At 44.2% G+C, this 23956-nt stretch overlaps 1 protein-coding gene across 1 annotated transcript in view; it reads left to right on the forward strand.

Moving 5' to 3' along the window:
- The window catches only part of TFCP2L1 (transcription factor CP2 like 1), an 81660-nt gene that overhangs the window by 25824 nt on the left and 31880 nt on the right, over positions 1–23956 (forward strand). The window contains exons 3-6 of the mRNA XM_064287367.1: positions 20145–20221; positions 21335–21440; positions 22333–22439; positions 23486–23638. Of these exons, the coding sequence (XP_064143437.1) occupies positions 20145–20221; positions 21335–21440; positions 22333–22439; positions 23486–23638 (443 nt within the window). The remainder of the gene's footprint in view (positions 1–20144; positions 20222–21334; positions 21441–22332; positions 22440–23485; positions 23639–23956) is intronic.

Raw genomic sequence — 23956 nt, forward strand, 5'->3', positions numbered from 1 at the left:
CAGGAACAAACTGAAACAGGGGCTTAGGGACTCCGAGGCTTCTCTGACTCAGTTCTGTTCCTGCACTGTGCTCATGGCTTACCATCTTCCCTGCCTCTGTGGCCACAGAGCAGACCAGAAGGTTGCCCACTGCTCCTGAGAACATGCTTCAACCCAGCCACCTGAAGAGGCTGCTATCCTCACTCCCTGTCTCCTGGATCTTGACCTGGCTCACCTGGATGGGATGTGGCCCAAGGGCTCTTTGTTGGCCTGGTTGTTCCCACTTCCCTCTTGTCTACCCTGTCATCGCGGGTGGGGGAGGGCAGTCCTGTAGAGGAGCTGTAGGTGTCTGCGCCTCTGGGAAGCCTGGGTGTGAGGGAGAAGAAGAGGCTCAGGGCTCTGGCTACAGGAGCCTGACAGGGCCTATGTGCTCAACAAGGACTGCAGGGCAAGTCCTTCTTCTCCCCAGAGGCCAGGGCAGAAAACGGGGGGGGGGGGGGCAGGCAGACAGTGGTGACCAGTGGTATGGCCCCACCTCTGAGGCCTGGCCAATCATGGGCACATGAATGCTTTGGCCCAGTACATGGTTCTTCCTCCTGGCAGAGCCTCCAGCCTTCGTGGGCTGGGGTGGGGAAGGGGGGTGGAAAGAGGGTAGATGGGAGGTGCCTGTGTGAGTCATAGTTCGGACCTTATCTCAGAGATTTGGTTTTCTACCCTTTACCATCCTTTGTCCTATTTATTTACTGGGCAAGGGTTTTTTGTTTGTTTTGTTTTTATGGTTTTGAAATTGATTGTTTTAGAAAGATAATACATTCACTTGGTTCAAAATTCAAATGGTATGTATGGTAAAAGCCTCCTCTTCACTGCTTCCTCCAGACACCCAGTTCCCCTCCTCAAAGGCAGCTGGTATTATCAGTTGCTTGTAGGATAACAGCTCATATTATCAGCTGTGCATATGTAAAAGGTGTATATCTGTTCTTTCCTCTAAAGCACACACTCATGCATGCACATGCACACAAATAGCAGTTATCAATGCCATTTAGAGATACATATAAGATCTCTGTAGATACTGCCAGATCACCTCTAAAGAGATGGCACCTACTTACGCCCCCACCCCTGGCTGGGAAGGTACCTGTTTCTGATACCCTTGCCTAGATTCTGTATTATTAACCTTTTGAGTCTTTTCTAGTATAAAAAAAAAGTGGGTAAAATTAGCATCTTATTTTAGCTTCATGTACTTAATTTCTGATAATTTATAAGTGAAGTTGAGCATCTTTTCATGTTTATAAGCCCTTTGTATTTTTCCTCCCTCTTTTTTGATGAAGAAACGATATTCTTTGCATAACAAAAAACCACCACAATGAATGAGGGTGTCAAATACAGCAGGAAGAGAGGAAGAGAGGCACTTGTTGGTGAATCCAGACATGCATTTCTCCTTCTTTGTATTCCTTTTACTAAAAACTGACCGTTTATGCCCAGTCCCCTTTTTTTAGTTGGCCTTTACTTGTTGATCTGCAAGAACCATTATCTTAGTTTGAATCATATGAAATTGCCATTTTGTAAATAGAAATGGGTTGATTATTTACAGCTTCACATCCTTCAACTTACTAGATTCTAAGGATTCAGTTCAGTGGTATTGCTGGATACAAGATCAACATACAAAAAATACCAAAGCAACTGCTGTTGAGTTGCTTCTGACTCATGGCAACCCCACAGGGTTTCTAATGGCCAATTTTCCAAGGGTAGATCACCAGGCCTTTGTTCTGAGTTGCCTTTGGGTGGGCTCAAACCACCAGCATTTTGCTTGGTAGCTGAACACTTAACCATTTGTGCCACCCAGACACCTATGTACCAGCAGTCACTGTGTATATAAATAAAACTGGAAAAGCGGGTACCATTACCAGTACTGAGAGCAAATCGGAGAATTTTAGAAAATCAAGCATGGTCCAAAGATTCCCGATTCAGAAACAATAATCCATTGCTGTCGAGTCAATTCCAACTCATAGTGACCCTGTAGGACAGAGTAGAACTGTCCCATAGAGTTTCCAAGGAGTACCTGGTGGATTTGAACTCCTGACCTTTTGGTTAGCAGCTGTAGCACTTAACTGCTACACCACCAAGATTTCAGGGGTGCTTATGAACATGCAGATCCCTGGGCCCCACCTAGGTCTGCTCTCCACAGTTCTGGGGCTGGGGTTTGGGAACCCAGCACTTTTTAAAAGAAATAATTTTAGACTTAAGGAAAAGTGTCAAAATAGTAGAGTTCCTTCACCCAGTTTACCCTAATGCTAACATCTTATATAACCATAGTAGTTATTTGAAACCAGAAAATTAACATTGCTTCAGTAATATTACCTATAGTCTTTATTCAAATCTCGCCAGCTTTTCTATTACTTTTTTTCTTCCAGGATCCCACATTGCATTAGTTGTCATGTCTTCCTAGCCTTTTTCAGTCTATGACTCAGTATTTTCTTGTCTTTCACAACCTTCAGAATTAAAGAATACTTACTGTTCAGTTATTTTGTAGAGTGCCTCTCAATTTGGGTTTGTTTTCTTGTTTTTTATGACATTTGTCCTTTCAACCTTTTTTTTTTTTAGTTTACTGTGAACATGTTTTTAATGGGGTATTGAACTGGAGTAAAGAAAGTGAGAACACCAAGAGACAAAAAAAAAAAAGAAGTGGTATGTCAAGATAGGAGACTGGGTCACTGAAGTGACCAGAAGTGGTGATAGATTTGCATAAGACCAGTCCAGCTTCCATCACCAATGGCCGTGAAGTCAACTCCGACTCTTGGTTACCCTGTGTGTGTCAGAATAGAACTCTGCTTCATAGGGTTTTCATCATTTTTTAAATAATTTATTTTTGTTGTTGTTGAGAATATACACAGCAGAATATATACAATTCAACAGTTTCTGCATGTACAATTCAGTGACATTGATTACATTCTTCAAGTTGTGCAACCATTCTCACCCTCCTTTTCTGAGTTGTTCCTTCCCTTTAACGTAAATTCACTGCCCCCTAAGTCTCCTGTCTAATCTTTTGAGTTGCTGTTGTCAGTTTGATCTCATATAGATAGTTCTTAAAAGAGCATAATGCTCAAGGCAGACATTCTTTACTAGTTAAGCTAAATTATTGTTTGGTTTTAAAAAGACTTTGGGGCGTATTTCTAGTTTAAGGTTTAAAGATTATGTCAGGGCAATAATTTCAGCCTCCATGGCTCCAGAAAATCTGGAGTCCCTGAGAATTTGAAATTCTGTTCTCATTGTTCCCCTTTTGATCAGGATTCTTCTATAAAACCTTTGATCAAAATGTTCATTAAAGGTAGCAGGGCACCATTCAGTTCTTCTGGTCTGTTGGCAAAGGAGGCAGTTGTTGATGGAGGCAATTAGCCACACATTCCATTTCCTCCTCGTATTCCTGACTCTCCTTCTTCCTCTGTTGCTCCAGGGGAATAGAGACCAACTGTTGTGTCTTGGATGGCTGCCATTTCAACCATTTTTATGTATGCAATTCAGTGACACCATGTTGTGTAAGCATTATCTGATTTTTTAAATCATTGGATTGCAGTTATGCATTGTCGGAGGACATTGGTTTGGTGGTAGAATTCTTACCTTCCATGCGGAGGACCTGGCCAATGTACCTCAGGTGCAGCCACCACCCATCTGTCATTGGAGGCTTGTGTGTTGCTATGATGCTGAACGGGTTTCAGTGAAGCTTTCAGACAAAGATGTCCTAGGAAGAAACGCCTGGTACTACTTCTGAAAATGAGCCAGTGACAACCCTGTGGATCACAGCTGTCCGATCTGCAACAGATCATGGGAATGGCGCAGGATCAGGCAGCATTTTGTTCCATTGTGCATGGGGTCGACATGATGAATCAGGGTCCAACTTGAGGTCAGTAACAACAATCAAACCAAAACCGAACCCACTGGCTTCAAGTTGATTCTGACTCATAGCGAACAACAGCGACTAGTATTAATGGCAAGGATGCCACAGGATATTGACGTGTTTTTGTCAGTGTACCCTACTGGATATGTGATGCCCATATTTCTTATTGCTGAGTGCCATGGATGGAATTGTGTCCCCCAAAATATGTGTCAACTTGGTTAGGCCAGGATTCCCACTATTGTGAGGCTATGTTCCATTTTGTGGTTTTCCTATGTGTTGTAAATCATAATCTCTGCTTTTGGTTAAAGGGGATTAGGGTGGGATGTAACATCCTAGCTCAGAACACATCTCTGATCAATCTAAAGGAAGTTTCTCTGGGATATGGCCTGTAGCCCCTTTTATCTTACAAGAGATGAAAGGAAAGGGAAGCAAGCAGAGAATTGGGGACCTCATGCCACCAAGGACACAGTGTTGGGGGCAGACCATGTCCTTTGGACCTGAGGTTCCTGCGCAGAGAAGCTCCTAGTCCAGGGGAAGATTGATGACAAGGACCTTCCTCCAGAGCCAACAGAGAAAGCCTTCCCCTGGAGGTGATGGCCTGAATTTGGACTTCTAGCCTACTAGACTGTGAGAAAATAAATCTCTCTTTGTTAAAGCCATCCACTTGTGGTATCTCTGTTATAGCGGCACTAGATGGCTAAGACACTGGTGATATTAATTTGATCATTTCCTTAAGATAATATCTGCCAGGTTTGTCCTCTGTAAAGTTACTATTTTCCTTTTTTGTAATTAATAAATATCGGGGGGGGGTGGTAACACTTGGAGACTGTGCTGATATCCTGAATTTCCTCAAACTTTTGCCCAATAATTTTACCACCCACTGGGGGCTCCTGTCTGCACCAATGAGCACTGTAGTGTTTGCCTAATGGGGATTTTCTGTTTCCCCTTTCTTTTTTGCATTTATTAAGTGGAATTCTACTGCAAGGAAGAGCTTTCCTTTTTCTGCTATTAGTTTATGCACTTATTATATCAATGTGGGCTCAGGAATATTATTTTTATTCTATAAGTTAAAATTTCATGCTATTTGTTATTTATTTTCTTGCTCAAATCCTCCAGCTTAGGCGATTGGAAGCTCCTTCAGATTGGCTCCTGTGGTCCTTGACATGCTCCCTTCTTTTTTTTTTTTTGAGCATTTCTCACTTTTTGGCACTGTAAGATGTTTACTGCTCATCTTGTATTCCCCTGCTCCAGCCCTGTATACAGCCTCTTCTCCAAGGAACCTCCAGAATATGTTTTACCCTTTTTTGTTGTTTTTGTACACACATACACACACACATACATGCAAGCTTTCAAGTACTGATTAGGTATCCATTGGGTGCCAGGCACAGGCCTAGTCCACAGTGGCCCTAAGCAGCTATGAGAGGGCAGGATCACACAGGTTGTGGTCCATAGGATCAGGACATGAGTGTTGATTGCAAAGCTTTCTCCCTGCAGTGCGCCATCTGTGTGTGGGGGTTCTGTGTCAACATGCTGTGTCCATTGCATGCAGTTTCTGTCTTGTCACATAGCACTGCACACACGCAAGTGACAAGACGGTACTGGCTTGTGCTGGACGTAGAGAGTGCACTGTTATGCTTTCCTCCATCTGCTGGAATCACAGGACTGCTGGCATTCAGCCAGCCATTCTCTGGGGTAATGATGGCCTCCGTTATGTTTTATGTGGCATTAATTACCAAAACTAATCGCTATTGGAGACTAAACAACCTGTAAATCTTTGCTGGCCCGGGCTATTGCCTCCTGTTCTTGGGAACACCGTGATCTGGGCAGGAGGCCCTGTGTGAGTTCCACTAGGTGGGCAGAGTTGTGCTGGCCTGTGGACACTGCGATGCAGAGCATCTGGTGGGCATGGCCCAAGGGGAAGGAGGGAGGGGCAGGCCTGGCCCTGGGCACTGCTGTGTTGGCAGCAGCAGACCCCCAGAGGACAGCTGGTGGTCCAGAGGAGGTAGCACAGCTGCTCTTGTCCCTGTGACATGGTGACCTTGGCCAGACAAGTAGGCCACTCAGTGCAGGAAGCTGCTGTGAGGGCTGGAGGATGAGTTTATTTGTGAGCTCTGAGCGCAGTGACCAGTGTGTGGTTGGTGCCGGATAACAGTTCATGTAACACTATTGTTGCTTGGAAGTGGTAATGGTAATGGTAACTGACATTTGTTGAGTATTTATTACATGCCAGGCTTGAAGGCCACAATCTCATTTAATGTTCACAACAGGTCTGCAAAGTGGCTATCACCACTTTCCAAATGAAGAGATGCAGAGAGGTTCAAGAACTTGCCCACAGTCAGGCAGCCGGGAGGCAGGAAGTTCGGGACTCAACCCCACTGTATCTAGCCTGACCTCAGCTCCCCTCTCCCCTTTTGCTTTGGGCCAGGATGCTTGCTGCTGAGTCTTTGCCATTAACTAGCAGTGTGGCCTGCATGCCACCACCTTCCTGGACCTTTCTTTCCTTCCGTCTAGAATGGACACAGTCCCAGTGAGACCCTGAGTTGGAATACTTTTATATGTCTGGCATAGTCTGCATGTGTTTAGCGTTCTGTTGGATGAAGACTCTTGCCCAAATGTCCATCTTTCTGACTGACTTTCGGGTACCAGCCTGACATTAGAAGAATAAATCCCAATCACTATTATTGCAAGTGCCTGTTATATGCTTGGACCAGTATTTGGGACTCTTCCCTCCCTTTTCTTTGTTTTGTATGTTTTTTCAAATTCACATGTAATATATTTCTAGTGGTTAAAGTGCTCCACAGCTAACGGAAAGGTCAGTTGTTCAAACCCACTGGTCATTCCGTGGGAGAAAGATGTGGCAGACTGCTTCCGTAAAGATATACAGCTTTGGGAACCCTCTGGAGCAGTTCTGCTCTGTCCTGTAGAGTCGCTATGAGTAGGAATCAACTCGATGCCAATGGGTTTCGTTTTGGTTTATATAATTTAAAAGAGAAAGATCCTTCTCTCCATACTTTTAGATGCACATACTAGACTTTTCTTTATTCTTCCACAGATATAGAGATATGTGTATAACAGTTATTTGGAAATGGAAGTGCAATCACACTGTGCATATACTATTCCACAGCTTGCTTTTTTTTTTTTAATAACTTTTATTAAGCTTCAAGTGAACGTTTACAAATCCAATCAGTCTGTCGCATATAAGTTTACATACATCTCACTCCCTACTCCCACTTGCTCTCCCCCTCTTGAGTCAGCCCTTTCAGTCTCTCCTTTCTTGACAATTTTGCCGGCTTCCCTCTCTCTCTATCCTCCCATCCCCCCTCCAGACAAGAGTTGCCAACACAATCTCAAGTGTCCACCTGATATAATTAGCTCACTCTTCATCAGCGTCTCTCTCCCACCCGCTGACCAGTCCTTTTCATTTCTGATGAGTTGTCTTCGGGGATGGTTCCTGTCCTGTGTCAACAAAGGTCTGGGGAGCATGGCCGCCGGGATTCCTCCAGTCTCAGTCAGACCATTAAGTTTGGTCTTTTTATGAGAATTTGGGGTCTGTATCCCACTGATCTCCTGCTCCCTCAGGGGTCCTCTGCTGTGCTCCCTGTCAGGGCAGTCATCGATTGTGGCCGGGCACCAACTAGTTCTTCTGGTCTCAGGATGATGTAGGTCTCTGGTTCATGTGGCCCTTTCTGTCTCTTGGGCTCTTAGTTGTCATGTGTCCTTGGTGTTCTTCATTTTCCTTTGCTCCAGGTGGGTTGAGACCAATTGCTGCATCTTAGATGGCCGCTTGTTAGCATTTAAGACCCCAGACGCCACATTTCAAAGTGGGATGCAGAATGATTTCATAATAGAATTATTTTGCCAATTGACTTAGAAGTCACCGCAAACCATGTTCCCCAGACCCCCGCACTTGCTCCGCTGACCTTTGAAGCATTCATTTTATCCTGGAAACTTCTTTGCTTTTGGTCCAGTCCAGCTGAGCTGACCTTCCATGTATTGAGTGTTGTCTTTCCCTTCACCTAAAGCAGTTCTTATCTACTAATTAATGAATAAAAAACCCTCTCCCTCCCTCCCTCCCTCCCCCGCTCGTAACCACAAAAGTATGTGTTCTTCTCAGTTTTTACTATTTCTCAAGATCTTATAATAGTGGTCTTATACAATATTTGTCCTTTTGCCTCTGACTCATTTCGCTCAGCATAATGCCTTCCAGGTTCCTCCATGTTATGAAATGTTTCAGAGATTCGTCACTGTTCTTTATCGATGCATAGTATTCCATTGTGTGAATATACCACAATTTATTTATCCATTCATCTGTTGATGGGCACCTTGGTTGCTTCCAACTTTTTGCTATTGTAAACAGAGCTGCAATAAACATGGGTGTGCATATATCTGTTTGTGTGAAGGCTCTTGTTTCTCTAGGGTATATTCTGAGGAGTGGGATTTCTGGGTTGTATGGTAGTTTAAGATAACGCCAGATAGATTTCCAAAGTGGTTGTACCACATAAAAATATTTTTAAGCACATGTGTTGGCAGTTCTGGAGACAAGGTCATAGGCTATGTGCATTTTAATATTGATGGGTATTGTCAAAATACCCAATAGGCTATGACATTATCTCCCACTTTCAGCATGTGGGAGGGTGCATTTCCACACATCTTTGTACTCAGAGGATGTTAGCCATTTGTTCAATCTTGGCCAATCTGTTGGATGAAACTGGCATTGCATTATTTTATTTGGTATTTCTTTAATCACTAGTAAGGTTGAGCATCTTTTGACGTGCTTCTTGGTTTGGCTGACTAGTTCCAGCTCTGTTATTTGCTTTGGGGAATTTATTTATTTAGTTAATTTGTTGTTGTTGAGCATATACACAGTAGAACGTACACTGATTCAACAGTTTCTGCATGTACAGTTCAGTGACATTGATCACATGCTTCAAGTTGTGCAACCGTTCTCACTCTTCAAATTGTCCCTCCTTGCCCAGTTAACTGTTCTGGGGAATTTAATATCAAATTCTTCCACCATTAACTGAAAACTTGTCATATGCCAGTACTGTATGAGGGGCTGGGTGTGTGTGTGAACCTGGTTCAGGAACTGGTAGCAGGTCTATTGTCAGAGAGCTTCATGTTTGGTGGAGGAGCTGTGACTTGACAGTTGTGCAAGAATGCTGGGAGTCAAAGTCACCAAGCACTGCAAGAAGTTGGGAGGAAGGAAGAGATCAGCAGGAGTTAGAGTCTTGGAGACAGAAACTCCTCAGGAACTCCCTGAACTAGAAGAAGGATTTGGAGAGTCCCTGGGCCAGTAACAGGGAGTGGTGGAACCACACCCCAACCACCTAGAACAGAGGGTGATCCACAATCAGCCCACCTCCTGTTTTTTTCTTAATTGTGGTAAATACATACACTTACTCCTCACTTATTGACATGGTTAAGACCAGGCAGTTATGCTAAAATTGGTGTTATGTGAAAATGGAGGATGACTACATCAGATCACAAAAATTGGAGGATGACTACATCATTACATAACTGCAAAATCACATCATTACATAACTACCAAACTACGTCATTACTAACTGCCAAACCATTGAATTATGGCACAGCCAAGTTGACACATAACATTAACCGTTACAGCCAGTGTTACTCCTGCCTCACACCTTCGCATTCATTACTGCCAGGCATACGTTGTTAATGTGCCAAATAGCTGGATGGTAGATTTTTTTACTGTCATCGTAAATGCAAAATATCTGATAACAAAATAGTCAATAAATGAAGAGTAGGTCTATATATAACAAATTGTTTGCCATCTTAATGTTCTTCACTTGTACGGTTCAGTAATATTAGTGGTTTATCATGTTGTTCAACCGTTACCACTATCTGTTTCCAAATTTCCCCAGAACCCTTGCAGAAGCTTAATGTCCCCTGAACACCAAATACCCCTTTTTTTCCATCCTCCTGTCCAGTCTTGGTAACCACTAAAAAACTTTAGTCTCTATACACTTAGTTATCCTAGATATTTTATGTAAGTCTGTTTCCTGTTTTTTTTTTTTTTTTAATTTTTTTATGTTGCCTGTTTTTAAGGCACGGAGCCCTGGTGGTACAGTGGTTAAGAGCTACGGCTGCTAACCAAAAGGTCAAATCTACCAGCTGCTCCTTGGAAACCCTATGAGGCGGTTCTGCTCTGTCCTATAGGGTTGATATGAGTTGGAATCACCTCGACGGCAGAGGGTTTGGTATGAGTTTTTTTTTAAGGCTTACTAGCTAAGCATGATTTTTATATTTATACAGTTGGGGGAAAAATCAAAAGGAGAAAAATATTTCATGACACATGAAAATGATGTGAAATTCATAGTTCAGTGTCCATAAATTAAGTTTTATTGGAACATAGCCACACCCATTTATTCTCTATTGTCTAGTTGCTTTCTCCCCACAAGGGCAGAGGTGAGTAGTTGCCACAGAGATCTTATGGCCCAGAAAGTCAAACACTGTTACTCTCAGGCCCCTGCAGAAAGTTTGTTGATCCTTGGGCTAAAACGAGCCCTGGTGGCGCAGTGGTTAAGTGTTCGGCTGCTAACTGAAAAGTCAGTAGTTGGAACCCACCAGCTGCTCCCTGGGAGAAAGATGTGGCAGTATGCTTTCATAAAGATTTACAGCCCTGGAAACCCTATGGAATGGTTTTACTTTGTTCTGTAGGGTCGCTATGAGTTGGCACTGACTCAACGGCAGCGGGTTTGGTTTTGGGTTTGGGGCTAGAACTTATTAGGTGTTGTGGATTGCATGGGGGAAGGGGAAGGAAACAGGTTTGTCCAGCACCTGCCTTGGGCTGGGCACAGTATAGAATGTCTAACAGGCATCCTTTATTTAGTCTTTCTTCTATTTTTCTATCTGTTGCCCCCTGTCTCCTTTCTGTTACTACCCTGTGTCGAGTGGAGGTGAGGAAAGGCAATAGAATGGAGTCTGAACAGCCGTAAGGTGAGGGTAGAAGGAAGACTGGGCACCCATTCAGGTCCATGCCAGTGGGTGTGGCATTGCAGTCCCCATGGGTGCCCCAGGAGCTCCTGCCCCTTCTCCTGCTGATAGTGCTGGGCCAGGCCCTATGGGGGTAGGGTAAAGGGTTGTGGCCCTGCAGGGGGGGTTGAGTGTGTGTGTGGCCCTGGGTCACCTTGGTTCCTCTGGACTGGGTGATGGCTGCCTGCCAAGGGCCAGTTTACATCACAAAGTGTTGATACTGGGGTTCCTTCCCTGCTAGCCTGGCTGAATGTTCCTTTAAAGGCCTTTAGCAGCCTGACCTTGACCTTGGGAGGGTTGGAATTACCATCTGGGTGGGAGCTTGCCTTGGATGTCTTTCTGCAAGGCCTCCTTCTCTGTCTGGTTCCACCTCACTGGGCTGGGGGGGGTTTCACCTTCACAGTCTGGTTCCACCTAACTGGGCTGAGGTTTTTGAGGGCGAGGTAGAAGACCCCAGTGTGCCAGGCTTTCTGCTAGGTGTGCCTTTAATACTCCCGACAGCTCTATGAGCTAAGTATTAATATTGTCCACCTTTTGTGAATACTGAGGCTCCCAAACAGAGTGATTTATCCAAGGGTGCTTGGTGTCACCGTGAGTTGGAATCGACTCCGTGGCAACTACAATAACAGCCACCACCACCATCAGTGGAGTCCCTGGGTGGTGGAAAGTGGTTAAGCACTAGGCTGCTAACCCAGGCATACCTCGGAAGAAAGACCTGGCAACCTACTTCCAAAAAGTCATTGTAAGCCCTGTGGAGCACAGTTCTACTCTGACACTAACGGGGTCTTCATGAGTCAACTCCACACCAGTGGGTTTTAACACCATCAGTAAGTAGTGCAGCCCAGATGTAAACCCAGGCCCCAACCCTGGGCACTTAACCAGGTACCCAAGATAGTTTTAGGGTATGTAGAAGAACTTTGGTATCTGAATATCTGTATAATTTTTATGACTGTTTACTTATGGCATATGATTATGATTTTCAATAGGTAGGTGTGATACACATTAAAAAAAAGTAAGTTTAAAAAGTTTAAAGGTTCATCACCGTGGAGCTGGTTCTTGATGTGACAGAATCATGGATGATGAGTGAATGAGGGTGGTGAACGCTGCTCCAGCTAGTGGCTTGGAATGTTCTGCACCCACCAAGTAGCTGACACGGGGTAGGTGGGAGTTTGTCCAGCGAATGCTGAGCAGTGGAGCCCAGGCCCATAAGGTGGGGCCGGAAAGTCAAAAACACGCAACCATAGTGCAAAGCAGAGTGACAACTGGCTCCAAGTATTTTTCTTCCACTTCATTATTTTGAGTGTGTGGAATATTTTAATTTCACATCTATTGAATACCACAAAGATTAATAGAATTACCCATGTGCCCGATACACAGATTTCTCAGCCTTGCCAAATTTGCTTCTGGTTTAACTCTTTCTAGGAGTCCCTGGTGGCGTAGTGGTTAAGTGCTGTGGCTGCTAACCAAAAGGTCAGCAGTTCAAGTCTGCCAGGTGCTCCTTGGAAACCCTATGGGGCAGTTCTACTCTGTCCTATAGGGTCACTATGAGTTGGAATTGAATATCAAACCTTATGCCACATTGTGGAGATTTATTGATTTATTATTTTTTGAAATGATATTTTATTGAGTTTTCCGTGAAAGTTTACATGGCAGTTTAGTTCCAGTCAATGATTTCTACACAAATTGCTCAGTGACACTGGTTACATCCTTCACAATGCATGAACATTCTCATTTTTATTTCCATTCTGGTGGTTCTATAGTGTGATGATATATTGATCAGCCCCCTAAGGTGCGTCATACACACACACACACACACACACACACACACACGTATATTTAAAAATTATATAAGATTTGCCAATTTTAATCGTTTTAAAATGGGCAGGTAGTTCAGTGGCATGAAGTATATTCAGTGTTGTGTGACCATCACCTCTATTTCCAAAACTTTTCCATCACTTCAAACAGAAATTCTCTACCTGTGAAGGAATAACTCCCTCTGTCTCCCTCCGCCGGTCCTGGGTAAACTCTAATCTACTTTTTTCTCTATGAATTTGTCTATAGTAGATTTTTCATATAGTGGGATCATACAATGTTTGTGTCCAGTTTATTTCAATTGCCATAATATTTTCAAGTTTCATCCATGTTATATCATGTATCAGAACTTCATTTTTTAAAATGACTGAATAATATTCCATTGTATGTACATACTACATTTTGTTCATCTATTTGTCTGTCGATGAACACCTGAGTTGTTTCTACCTTTTGGCCATGGTAAATAATACTGCAGTGAACTTGTATATAAGTATTTGCTTGGAGTCTCTGCTTTCAAGTCTTTTGGGTATACACCTAGGAGTAGGATTTCTGGATCATACAGTAATCCTACGCTTAACGTTTTGAGGAACCACCACACTGTTTTCCACTACACCCTTTTATATTCCTAGCAGTAGTAGATAAGAGTTCCAATTTCTCCACAGCCTTGCTAACACTTTTTATTTTTCATTCTTCTAATAATTGTCATTCTAGTGAGTGTGAGGAGCCCTGGTGGTGCAGCGGTTAAGAGCTGTGGTTGCTAACCAAAAGGTCCAGCAGTTCAAATCCACCAGCTGCTCCTTGGAAACTCTATGGGGCAGTTCTGCTCTGTCCTGTAGGGTGGCTTATGAGTGTGAGGTGGGATCTCATTGTGGTTTTGATTTGCATTTTCCTAATGACATTGAGCATCTTTGCATGTGCTTATTGGCCATTTGTGTATCTTCTTTGGAGAAATGTCTATTCAAGCCCTTTGTGCATTTTTTTAATTGGGCTGTTTGTCTTTTTGTTGTAGGAGTTCTTTATGCATTCTGGATATTAAGCTCTTATCAGATATCTGATTTGCAAATACTTTCTCCCAGTCTGTAGGTTGTCTTTTCACTTTCTTGATAATGTACTTTGATGCACAAATGTTTGTAATTTTTTCGTAATTGGTTGGGTAGATACATTTATTCATCATAATTAATCACAATTGTTTTTGACCTGGAAATTTCAAGGTCTTAACAATTTTTTTTTTAATTGTGCTTTAGGTGAAGGTTTACAGAGCAAATTAGTGCCTCATTAAACATTTTATACACATGCTGTTTTGTGACATTGGTTACCAACCCCCTGATGTATCAACACTCACCCTGTTTTCACCTTGAGTTCCCCATTACCAGCTTTCCTGTCTCCTCCTGCCTTCTCGTCCTTGCCCCTAGGTTGGTGTACCCACTTAGTCTTGTTTTGTTTTATGGGCCTGTCTAATCTTGGCTAAAGGGTGAACCTCAGTAGTGACTTCAGTACCAAGTTAAAAGGGCATCCGGAGGCCATACTCTTGGGGTTTCTCCAGTCTCTGTCCAACCAGTAAGTCTGGTCTTAAACGCTTATAATTTTGATGAAGTATCTAGTTTTTTTTTTTTTTTTGCTTGTACTTTTGGCATTGTATCCAAGAATCTATCACTAAGTCCAAGGCCATGAAGATTTACCCCTAGTCTTTCTTCTAAGAGTTTTATGGTTTTAGCTCTTAGATTTAGGCAATTGATTCATTTTGAGTTAATTTTTGTGTATGATATGAGGTGGGTGACCAGTTAGTTGTCCCATACTATTTGTTGACAAGAGTATTTTTTCCCCACTGAATGGACCTGATACCCGTGTCTAAAATCTGTTAGCCATAGATATATGGATTTATTTCTGGATTTTCAGTTTTATTCCATTGATCTATATGTCTGTCCATATGCCAGTACCACTCTGTTTTGATTACTGTAGTTTTGTAGTAAGTTTTGAAATCAGGAAGTGTTAGCCTTCCAACTTTGTCTTTTTTCAACATTGTTTTAGCTGTTTGGGGCACCTTGCAATTCCATATAATTTGAGGATCAACTTTTCCATTTCTGCAAAAATGGCTGTTAGAATTTTTGTAGGGATTGCGTTGAATCTATAGATCGGATTTTCTGTGGTCTACCTTGATTCAGAGAACCAAGTTCACGAGGTATTAGGAATTTTAGCATTAAAGGAAGGGGAAAGTTTAGGTGTGTAGAAGAGGGTCATGAAATAAAATGAATATCAGGAAATTAGGAAATACAATGTACAGACTCTGAATATTAGCGCTAGGAGGGACCTTTGGAGCAATCAGATATCCTTTGCAGTAGTTTAGCAAATGTGAAATGGATAATCCAGCGGCTGGTGCTCAACCTTTGGAGGCAGACAGATCTGGGTTTATCTTCAACAAGTTGGTTAACCTCTCTGAACTTAATTTCCTCATCTGTAAAGTGGGAGCAACATGGGTCTTCCTTTGTGGATTGTTGAGAGCACTAAATAAAATAGTGCATGTAAGGGGCTTAGCGGTATTGGGGTACAGAGCTGGACAGCAAATGAATTTTGGTTATTTTTTACCCTACTTCCTTGATTCTAAGAACAACCTTTTCTTTTTCCGCATTTCACAAGTCTGAAATCGGAACAGGCTTTACCATCACTTCCTGTAGTGATTTGTTTTTCCTCCATGATCATTGTTTAGAACATAGTAAACAGAGTATTTTACAGAGAAGGAGAGACTGGAGCCAACATGCCTCGTCCAGGGTCACCCGACAAGTCGAGCTGGTCATTCTGGGCATCATCTTCACTGCTAGTCCTGAAGGCAAGAAGGAAGAACAAGACCATTTTAACTCAGGGTAGGGATGGTGGGGTCGGGCCATCTATATGCTTATATGCCATAGGATGCTGTAGGAAAACTGATTGGTCTACACAGTGGAGGCAGAGGCTCTCCAGAAAGGAGAAATGTGTGAGCTGTGTGAGCTTGCCCCGAGTCAGGTAACCTCTCTGAGCCTCTGCTTCCTGCTGTCAGTTGAGGCTTGTTGTCAGTGTAACTGCTGCTATAGGATTGTTCTGCGATTAAGGTGAGCTAGCACAGAAGCAGAGTTTGCTATAGGGTAAGCATGCAAACGGAGTCCCTGGGTGGCACAAGTGGTCAAGCACTCAGCTGCTAACCCAAAGGTTGGTGGTTTGAGTCCACCCAGGGGCACCTCAGAAGAAAGGCCTGATGATCTACTTCTAAAAAATCAGTCATTGAAAATCCTGTGGAGCACAATTCTCTGACACATGTGGGTTCGCCATGAGTCGGAATCACTAGATGGCAACTGTTTGTTTGTTTGTTTTTTGAGCATCCAAAGATGTTACGGCTATTGTTCTCTAGAGGCATGTCTCTCCCTACCCACCACTCACCTTTGCTTGTACCTTTGGTTGGGATTGCTTTGTTATTAATTCTATCCCTTGACTGTAGAAGTCGTGCCCACTCTTCCAAGCCTATCTCACTTGTTGTCTCCTTGTTTAAGCCTTTCCTCACCTTTCACTCCTCCCCACTCCTAACTGGGTGAGTATTACCAGCCTTTGGCTCTCCTGTCTCTCCAGGGAACTTTTCATATTCTACCATATGTTAGCGTTTTTCCTGTACTGTTTGATGTACTCCAGAAGATGGCCAACCCTTTTAGGGCAGGGAAGTGTCTTACTTTCGCAGATTCTGTAGTTCTAGCTTAGAATAACGTTGCAGAGAATGTGAAATTAGAGTTCAGGATTTGCTGAGCGCATAGTTGATGTCCCAGACTGTATGATTCTGAGAAGACAGGCACCACTGTACTTTCATGAGGCCCACTGTCCACAGCCCCATCCATGCCCAGAAATGGAACTCTTCAAGCAGAGAAATACCTGTGCGCCGTGAGGTGATTCAGCTGTCATGAAACAGCTGGGGCATGACCATGAGTGACCTGGGCGTCACTGTGCCTTGTGAGAGTGGGGTCATGAAGTCAGTCTGGCCACAGTGCAGTTGACATTGAGGAAGGCGTATGGAGGAAGGTGCAAGTCCAATGTGGAGACCTGAGTGGGGGGAGGTGTGGTATGGCTGGAGAGGAACTCTAGAGTGTATGCGTGAGAGGAAGCCATGAAAAAGAATATTTGGCTGCTGATGGAGGAGTATTGCCTGCTCATATTGCCTGGTACAGGAGATCTTCGAGTTGGTGCTCCTTATGTTTGGGCTTGGAAAATGCTGTGCATGGAGCAGGGGTTGCTGCTTGCTTGGCATGAGCTGAGGTTACCCTGCAGAGCCTGGGGTCAGTACTAATTGTGTCCTGGAGGCCCTGTAACCTTCTGGTAATGACAACTTGGATCTTGAGCCTCATGCCGGAGCAGCTTACATTTTCCATTGGGGCAGATAAAGGACACAGAAAAAACAGTTAAGGTGTGTGAGATTCCATTTTATTTTAGTGTTCAAGGGAGGGTTGGACTCTTGGTTCAGGAGCCCAGAAGCGTATCTTAAAAAATCTGGCTTTTTCAGAAAGCTTATAAGGGTCAAGTAGGTCAGCAAAACCCTTTTATGAGTTACGTCTTCTGAATAGGCATGTGGGCAAGATGAGAGTTTGGGCTTTGGGCCTCTTCTGTCTGATGGCTGGTACACCACCCCTAGCAGTGCTGGGGGTCTGGTGCACTCATTCAATGTTTGTGGGTCATGCAGGATAAGTTTGTAAAAACCAGGTGGGGAGGGTCCCACCCTCCTGAGAAGGGAGGCCAGCCTCACTCCTGGCCTGGCAGGAGTCGGGTGAGTGAGCTCTGTGACGCACACGTTGCATCTGCTGTGCTCTCCCTTTGTCTTCAGGAGGTGGTCCCACAGTGCTGGGCGCATAGCTGTTCTCAGCAAACACTTGGAAGGAATGATTTAATTGCACATTCTTTGCCCATTCCACCATTCACCAGGCGGAGTATTAGTTTCCAGTGGCTGCTGTAACAAATTACTACAACGTGTTGGCCTAAAAGAACAGAAACCTATTCCCATACAGGTCAGGAGGCCAGAATTCTGAACTCCCCTGTGCTCCCTTTGGGAACTCCTTGTTTTGCCTCTTCCAGCTCTGGTGGCTCCAGGCATTCCTTGTGGCTGCATCACTCTGTCTCTGCCCCCGTGATCACATTGCTGCATTCTTCTGTTTGTCTCCTTTGTGTGTCTCTATCAAGGACATTTGTCATTGGATTTAGGGCCCACTCAGATAATCTTGGATAATTTCCTCATCTCAAGATCCTTAACTTAATTACATCTGCAGAGATCTTTTTCCAAATAAAGCTATATTAGCAGATCTCAGAGCCTAGAGTGTGGGCAGGTCTGAGAGCCTAGCATGTGGGCAGGTCTTTTTGGAGGTCAATATTCAGCCCGCCACAGGGAGCATTTTTTTCTTCTTTTTTATCAATTGCTTTTTAGCTATCTTAAAGCCATTAGCCATTTGGTTTGTGGCTGTTGCTAGTTTGTGTTTAAGTTTTATACATGCACATATGCACACACACACACGTATGTACCTATTTTAAGTTTTGTATAGCTAGAATTGTTTTTTTTCCATTGATTTTTAGGCTCACAAAGGCCATCCCTATTGAGTGATAAGCAGTTGCTTCATGTTAACATAAAATAAAAAGTTAAGAAATTGATTTTTTAATCCAGTGGCAACTTGTACTGACATCTCCTATGAGATGTGGATCTAGATTTTAAAAAAAATAGCTAATCCGTGCAAGTGTAAGAATGCCATAGACCTATTTATAGAGAGAGAGCACTGGTGGCACAGTGGTTAAGAGCTTGGCTGCTCACTGAAAAGTCGGCAGTTCGATAATCTACCAGCTGCTCCTTGGAAACTTTATAGGGCAGTTCTCCTTTGTCCTGTAGGGTTGCTATGAGTTGGAATCGACTTGATGGCAATAGGTTTGGTTTTTCTTTTGGTTTATATATATACATAGGAGACCTGGTGGTACAGTGGTTAAAGTGCTCGGCTGCTAACTGAAACATTGGTGGTTCGAACTCACCAGCTGCTCTTCGGGAGAAAGATGTGGCAGTCTGCTTCCATGAAGATTTATAGCCTTAGAAACCCTATAGGGCAGTTCTACCCTGTCCTATAGGGTCACTATGAGTCAGAATCGACTGGATGGCAATTGGTTTGTTTTTTTAATGCATACATATGGAGTCCCTAGGCGGCACAAACAGTTAAGTGCTTGGCTTCTGACCTAAAGATTGGCTGTTTGAACCCACCCAGAAGTACCTTGGAAGAGAGGCCTGGAGATCTGTTCTGAAAGGTCATTGCCATTGAAAATGCTATGGAGCACAGTTCTACTGTAACACACAGGGGGCCACCGTGACTTGGAATCAACTTGACAGCAACTGGTATATACATACGTAACAAACAAATGAGTACGTGCTAACCCAGGAGAATCTGACTAATTGTCTATAGCTCATTGTACTGTGCTAGCCTGAATTTCCCGGGGTTGGTAATGAACTACAGTTGTAGAAGGTGTCATCACTGGGGGAATCTGAGTGAAGGGTGCCTGGGGCCTCACAACTTCTTGTGAGTTTATCATTATTAAAATTAAGATACGTTAATCAAACTTTCTAATACCAATTATTAAATAATTTATTCTCTCTTATTTGTAAAGTGTCCTTTATTAAGTTGTGATATAAGCCAGGTTGTTTTAGAGTCCTATTTATACTTATTTATTTTGGAAAAAATTGATATCGACACCATTCAATATTCAGTTGTCCCATTTAGGAGCATGGTGTATCCTATTTATTTAGGCTGTATTTCATCTTTCAGTAAACTGTGTGTGGTTTTCTTCCAGTTATTCATAGATAACTTTTAAGTTTCTTATTGTTATTATAGAAAAAAATTAAGTTTCTTATTTTTATTATAGATGTGTCTTTTTTCTGTTTGCATTCTTTAACCAGCTTGCGCTGGTTATATGTCACCAAATGGAATACCCACACCCTTTCAAATGCATGAAATTCTTTAAACTGGAAATATTTTTCATTCTGCAATTAGAGACAATGTTTAACAGGCTTTTATTCATGCTTTTAAGCCTACTCTCAAGAAAGGCATGGTCAGTTATTTACTCCTTATATGAATTTAAGGACCTGTTTCTCCATCCAAGTGTATGGGGAGACGGAGGTGTTTTTTTTAATAAAGAAAGATGAAGTTGTGTCCTGTGTCATTGTAGTGCTAACTATATTTTGTTGGATTCTATGTTTTTGAAAGCTGTAGAGGTTTTTCCTCCCTTTTCCCTCTTCTTCTGTCATAGTGGCACATTATCTGGGGTGTCATAGGCATGAGCAGGCTGAACATAGAAACTGGGGGTATCCAACTCAAAGAGTGGTCTGAGCTGGCTAAGGCCTGGGCAGGTGCTGAGCATGCTGAGAAGACCCATAGCTGGGTGAACGCCAAATGTGAGAACATTCAGCAATGAAAAATGTACCATTATCCCCTTCTAGGTCAGTCTTACGAAATCCGACTCCTAGAGAACCGGAAGCTGGGGGACTTTCAAGATCTGAACACAAAATATGTCAAGGTAAGGCTGGCGGAGCTGCTCCCCTCCCACATGGTGCTGGTTAGGGTCTGAGCATCTGGGCTGCTGTGGGAGGTCATGAATAGGCTGGAAGGCTTGGAAGACTACAGAGGAAGAAGGGTGGTCATGAATAGGCCGGAAGGCTTGGAAGACTACAGAGGAAGAAGGGAGGTCATGAATAGGCTGGAAGGCTTGGAAGACTACAGAGGAAGAAGGGAGGTCATGAATAGGCCGGAAGGCTTGGAAGACTACAGAGGAAGAAGGGAGGTCATGAATAGGCTGGAAGGCTTGGAAGACTACAGAGGAAGAAGTGGTGTTCAACTTGGACTTCATGGATGCAATGCAGTCCTGTGCTCTGGGGACAGGTTGTCAGAGTTGAGAGCCCGCATGGTTTGTGCTGATGGAATGGGCTCTGGATTGGAAGGACTCAGATCCAAGTCCTGGCTTTGTCATTTACTGAATTCCCGAGCTCTACTTCGCTCGTCTGTACCAAGGGATTCACAAATATGAAATGTATTTAAAGTAGTTAGTAATCGTCCCAGGTATCTAGTGCTGCTCTAACGGAAGCACCAAAAGTGGGTGGCTTTAAAGAATGGAAATTTATTTTCTTATAGCTCAGGTGGCTTGAAGTCCGAAACCAGGTCATTGGTTCTAGGGGGACAGGTCTGTTTCCGCTTACGAAGCCCCGGCATTCCTCGGCTTCTTGGCAATCTTCACGTGGCATCTGTCTTCCCTGTTTGTGTTGTCTGGTCACTGTGTCTTTGCTGCTCCTTATAACTCAGAAGTGATTCAGTTTAGGACACACCCTACACTGAGATAGCCTCATGAACATAACAAAGAAGCCACCTTTCCATAAAGGACTGCACCCACAGGCATAGGGGTTAGGTTTCCAACACATATTTTGAGGGGATACAGTTTAACCCATAACAGTAGTCCTCATTATTACCGTTGCTGCTGTTATGAGCATTATTGGGGTTCTGAGGAAGATATAGTACTGCGGGAACCCAAGGAGGAGGGGCCTCGAAGGTAGGGAGGGCTTGCCCTGGCTGGGGGAGGAAGTGAGGCTCCTGGGCAGTCCTCACCTACCTCCCTGCTCTCCCTTACCCCCCACCCCAGAGCATCATCCGGGTGGTGTTCCATGACCGCCGGCTGCAGTACATGGAGCACCAGCAGTTGGAGGGCTGGCGCTGGAGCCGCCCAGGGGACCGCATCCTGGACATCGGTGAGTTGCCTGGCCAGGTAGGGCATGAGGTGCCCAAAGTCACGCAGGGCCCTTCTTGGACACCATCTGTACCCATGCCTGGCTGGGATCTTTAGTGCCCCCCACCCTGTGCAGTGGTGGTGGGAGCTTGCAGAGTGAAGATGCCACCTGGGCTTGCCTCATGGAGACCCCTTTTCACGGGAGAAGAAAGGCCTGCTGTTGGGGTGTCAGGGAAGGATTTGCACAAGAAGCATGCCTTAGAGGATTTTGATAAGTGATGAAGGGGGAGGCGGGCATCACAGAGATGGGAAATGAAAATGGAATTTTGGGATTTGGGTCCATAGTCCTTCAAGCACAACTCTTGGGATCAGATAGGTGTTGGAATTCAGAAGTTAGAATGATAATGAGGGTGGGGTGGGGGTACATATACCCATAGGAGGAACCCTGGTGGCACGATGGTTAAGCACTTGGCTGCTAATCGAAAGGTTGGCAGTTCTAACTCACCAGCAGCTCCATGGGTGAAGACACCTGGCGATTCGCTCCCATAAACAGTACGTAAAGAGGAATACCTATGGGGACATTCTACTCTGTCCTATAGAGTTGCTATGAGTAGGAATCGACTCTGTGGTACACGAAAACATACCCCTAGCGTCATGTATTCAATAGACCATCAAACAATCATATTTCTGTGGCAAGGCGAAATGACTGTTCATACCAAATGGGATAAAAACCACAAACAGCTTCATGTTAGCTTAAGTCAGGCTTTTTGCCAAATGACTATACACAACTTTTGAATCCTGAGCTTTTGGCATTTCAAATTGTGGTTAAGGAATTTGCACATGTAATGAGGGTCCTTCCTGACTACCTGGAGTGGCTGACGATTGCACTTTTATGTGTGTGTATGTGTGTACAGATATTCCACTGTCTGTTGGTATCTTGGACCCCAGGGCCAGCCCGACACAGCTGAATGCAGTTGAGTTTTTGTGGGACCCTTCAAAGCGAGCTTCTGCATTCATTCAGGTGAGTGGAAGGGGACTTTACCCTCTGTGGGGAAGCCAGGGCTTTGGGTTTATTTTGCATCTCCTCAAAACCAACCTATCTGGGTAGGGGGCTGGTGGCCTCCTGTCCCCTGTTCCAGGGAAGGAAATTGAAGGAGAGAGAGAAAGTCTGAGTGTGGCTCAGACCCATGGTGCTGGTTGGCTGCTAGGGAAAAGGACTTGGAATGTTTTAGAATTCCAAGTCTGTTTGGATTTTGCTTATAGAATACATATGCTTTTTAAAAACAGGCACTTGGTAGCACAAATAATTGGAAAGTAAAACATTTTTTCATAGTAGTTTCTGGTCTGTAATGATCAACACTAGTTTTGGGCACCAGGTTTGTATCCAGCCTTGTGCTAGATGCTGTGATAGACAGAGCTGGCGAAACACCTGGCTGTGATGTTGTGGCTTTAGATGGACCCCAGTTCTCTCACTTCTGTGTGTCTTTGAGCCAGTTCCTTCACATCTTTGAACATTTCCCCTCTGCCAGTGGTATTATTTTCTACAGAACCTATCATAGGGATTTGTTATGAAGACTAAATCGAATAATGAATTAAAGCCATCAATGTGGCCCCTGACCCACTGTAATTACTCCGTAGACACTTGCTGTCATCAGTGTTACATCACGAGCCTTCTGTGTAACAGACATACAGAAATGGTTCTAGTCTTGTGGTTACTCTTCTAGCCTGCCTAAAGTAACCTGGACACAGGCCCATAGAGAGACTAAGGGCTGAGCTGTGTCCCTGCTTGGATGTGTGTGAGTCACCCAGGGAGAGAGAGGTCTCAGGGCGAGGAGTGAGGGTGGGCCTCATTGGGTCAGTCAGGGTCTCTGAAGTAAAGGGACAAAGGTGCAGGCAGGGTACGGGCCATCAGCTTGATGGAGGGGACGGAGGTGGGGAGAGTTGGGAGGCTGAGGCAAGTCTGCACCTTGTGAGGCAGGGATGGAGACCTCCGTCTGGAGAGAGACACCGAGCCCACACTCCCCCCACCTGTTACCCTTGCTACCTGCCCGATGTCTCCCCTTCCAGGTGCACTGCATCAGCACAGAATTCACCCCAAGGAAGCACGGGGGTGAGAAGGGTGTGCCCTTCCGGGTGCAGATTGATACGTTTAAGCAGAATGAAAATGGAGAATACACCGAGCACTTGCACTCTGCCAGCTGCCAGATCAAGGTGTTCAAGGTAGGACAACCTCTTCACGTGCTCCTTCCAGCCCTGCGATCCCATCTGTTGATACTTCCTGCCTGTGCTTACCTCGTGGCTGGACTCTTTTCAGCCTGGACCCCTGGATGAGGATGGGCTGCAGGGTCCTGGGGTGATGGCCTTTGCCCCTTTGTAGATATTCTTTTAGGTGTGGCATCTACTCAGCCTTCACCAGAAATGTCAGGGTCTCTGGATGTAGTAGTGCTCAGCTCAATTTACAATGGTTTGCGCATTTTTAGATTTTGGTCCTCCCAAGTACTTTCTAGTTGCCCATAGGTACTCACATTAAGGATCCCC

The sequence above is a fragment of the Loxodonta africana genome, chromosome 6, assembly GCF_030014295.1.
Source record: "Loxodonta africana isolate mLoxAfr1 chromosome 6, mLoxAfr1.hap2, whole genome shotgun sequence".
In the NCBI taxonomy this organism is placed as follows: domain Eukaryota; kingdom Metazoa; phylum Chordata; class Mammalia; order Proboscidea; family Elephantidae; genus Loxodonta; species Loxodonta africana.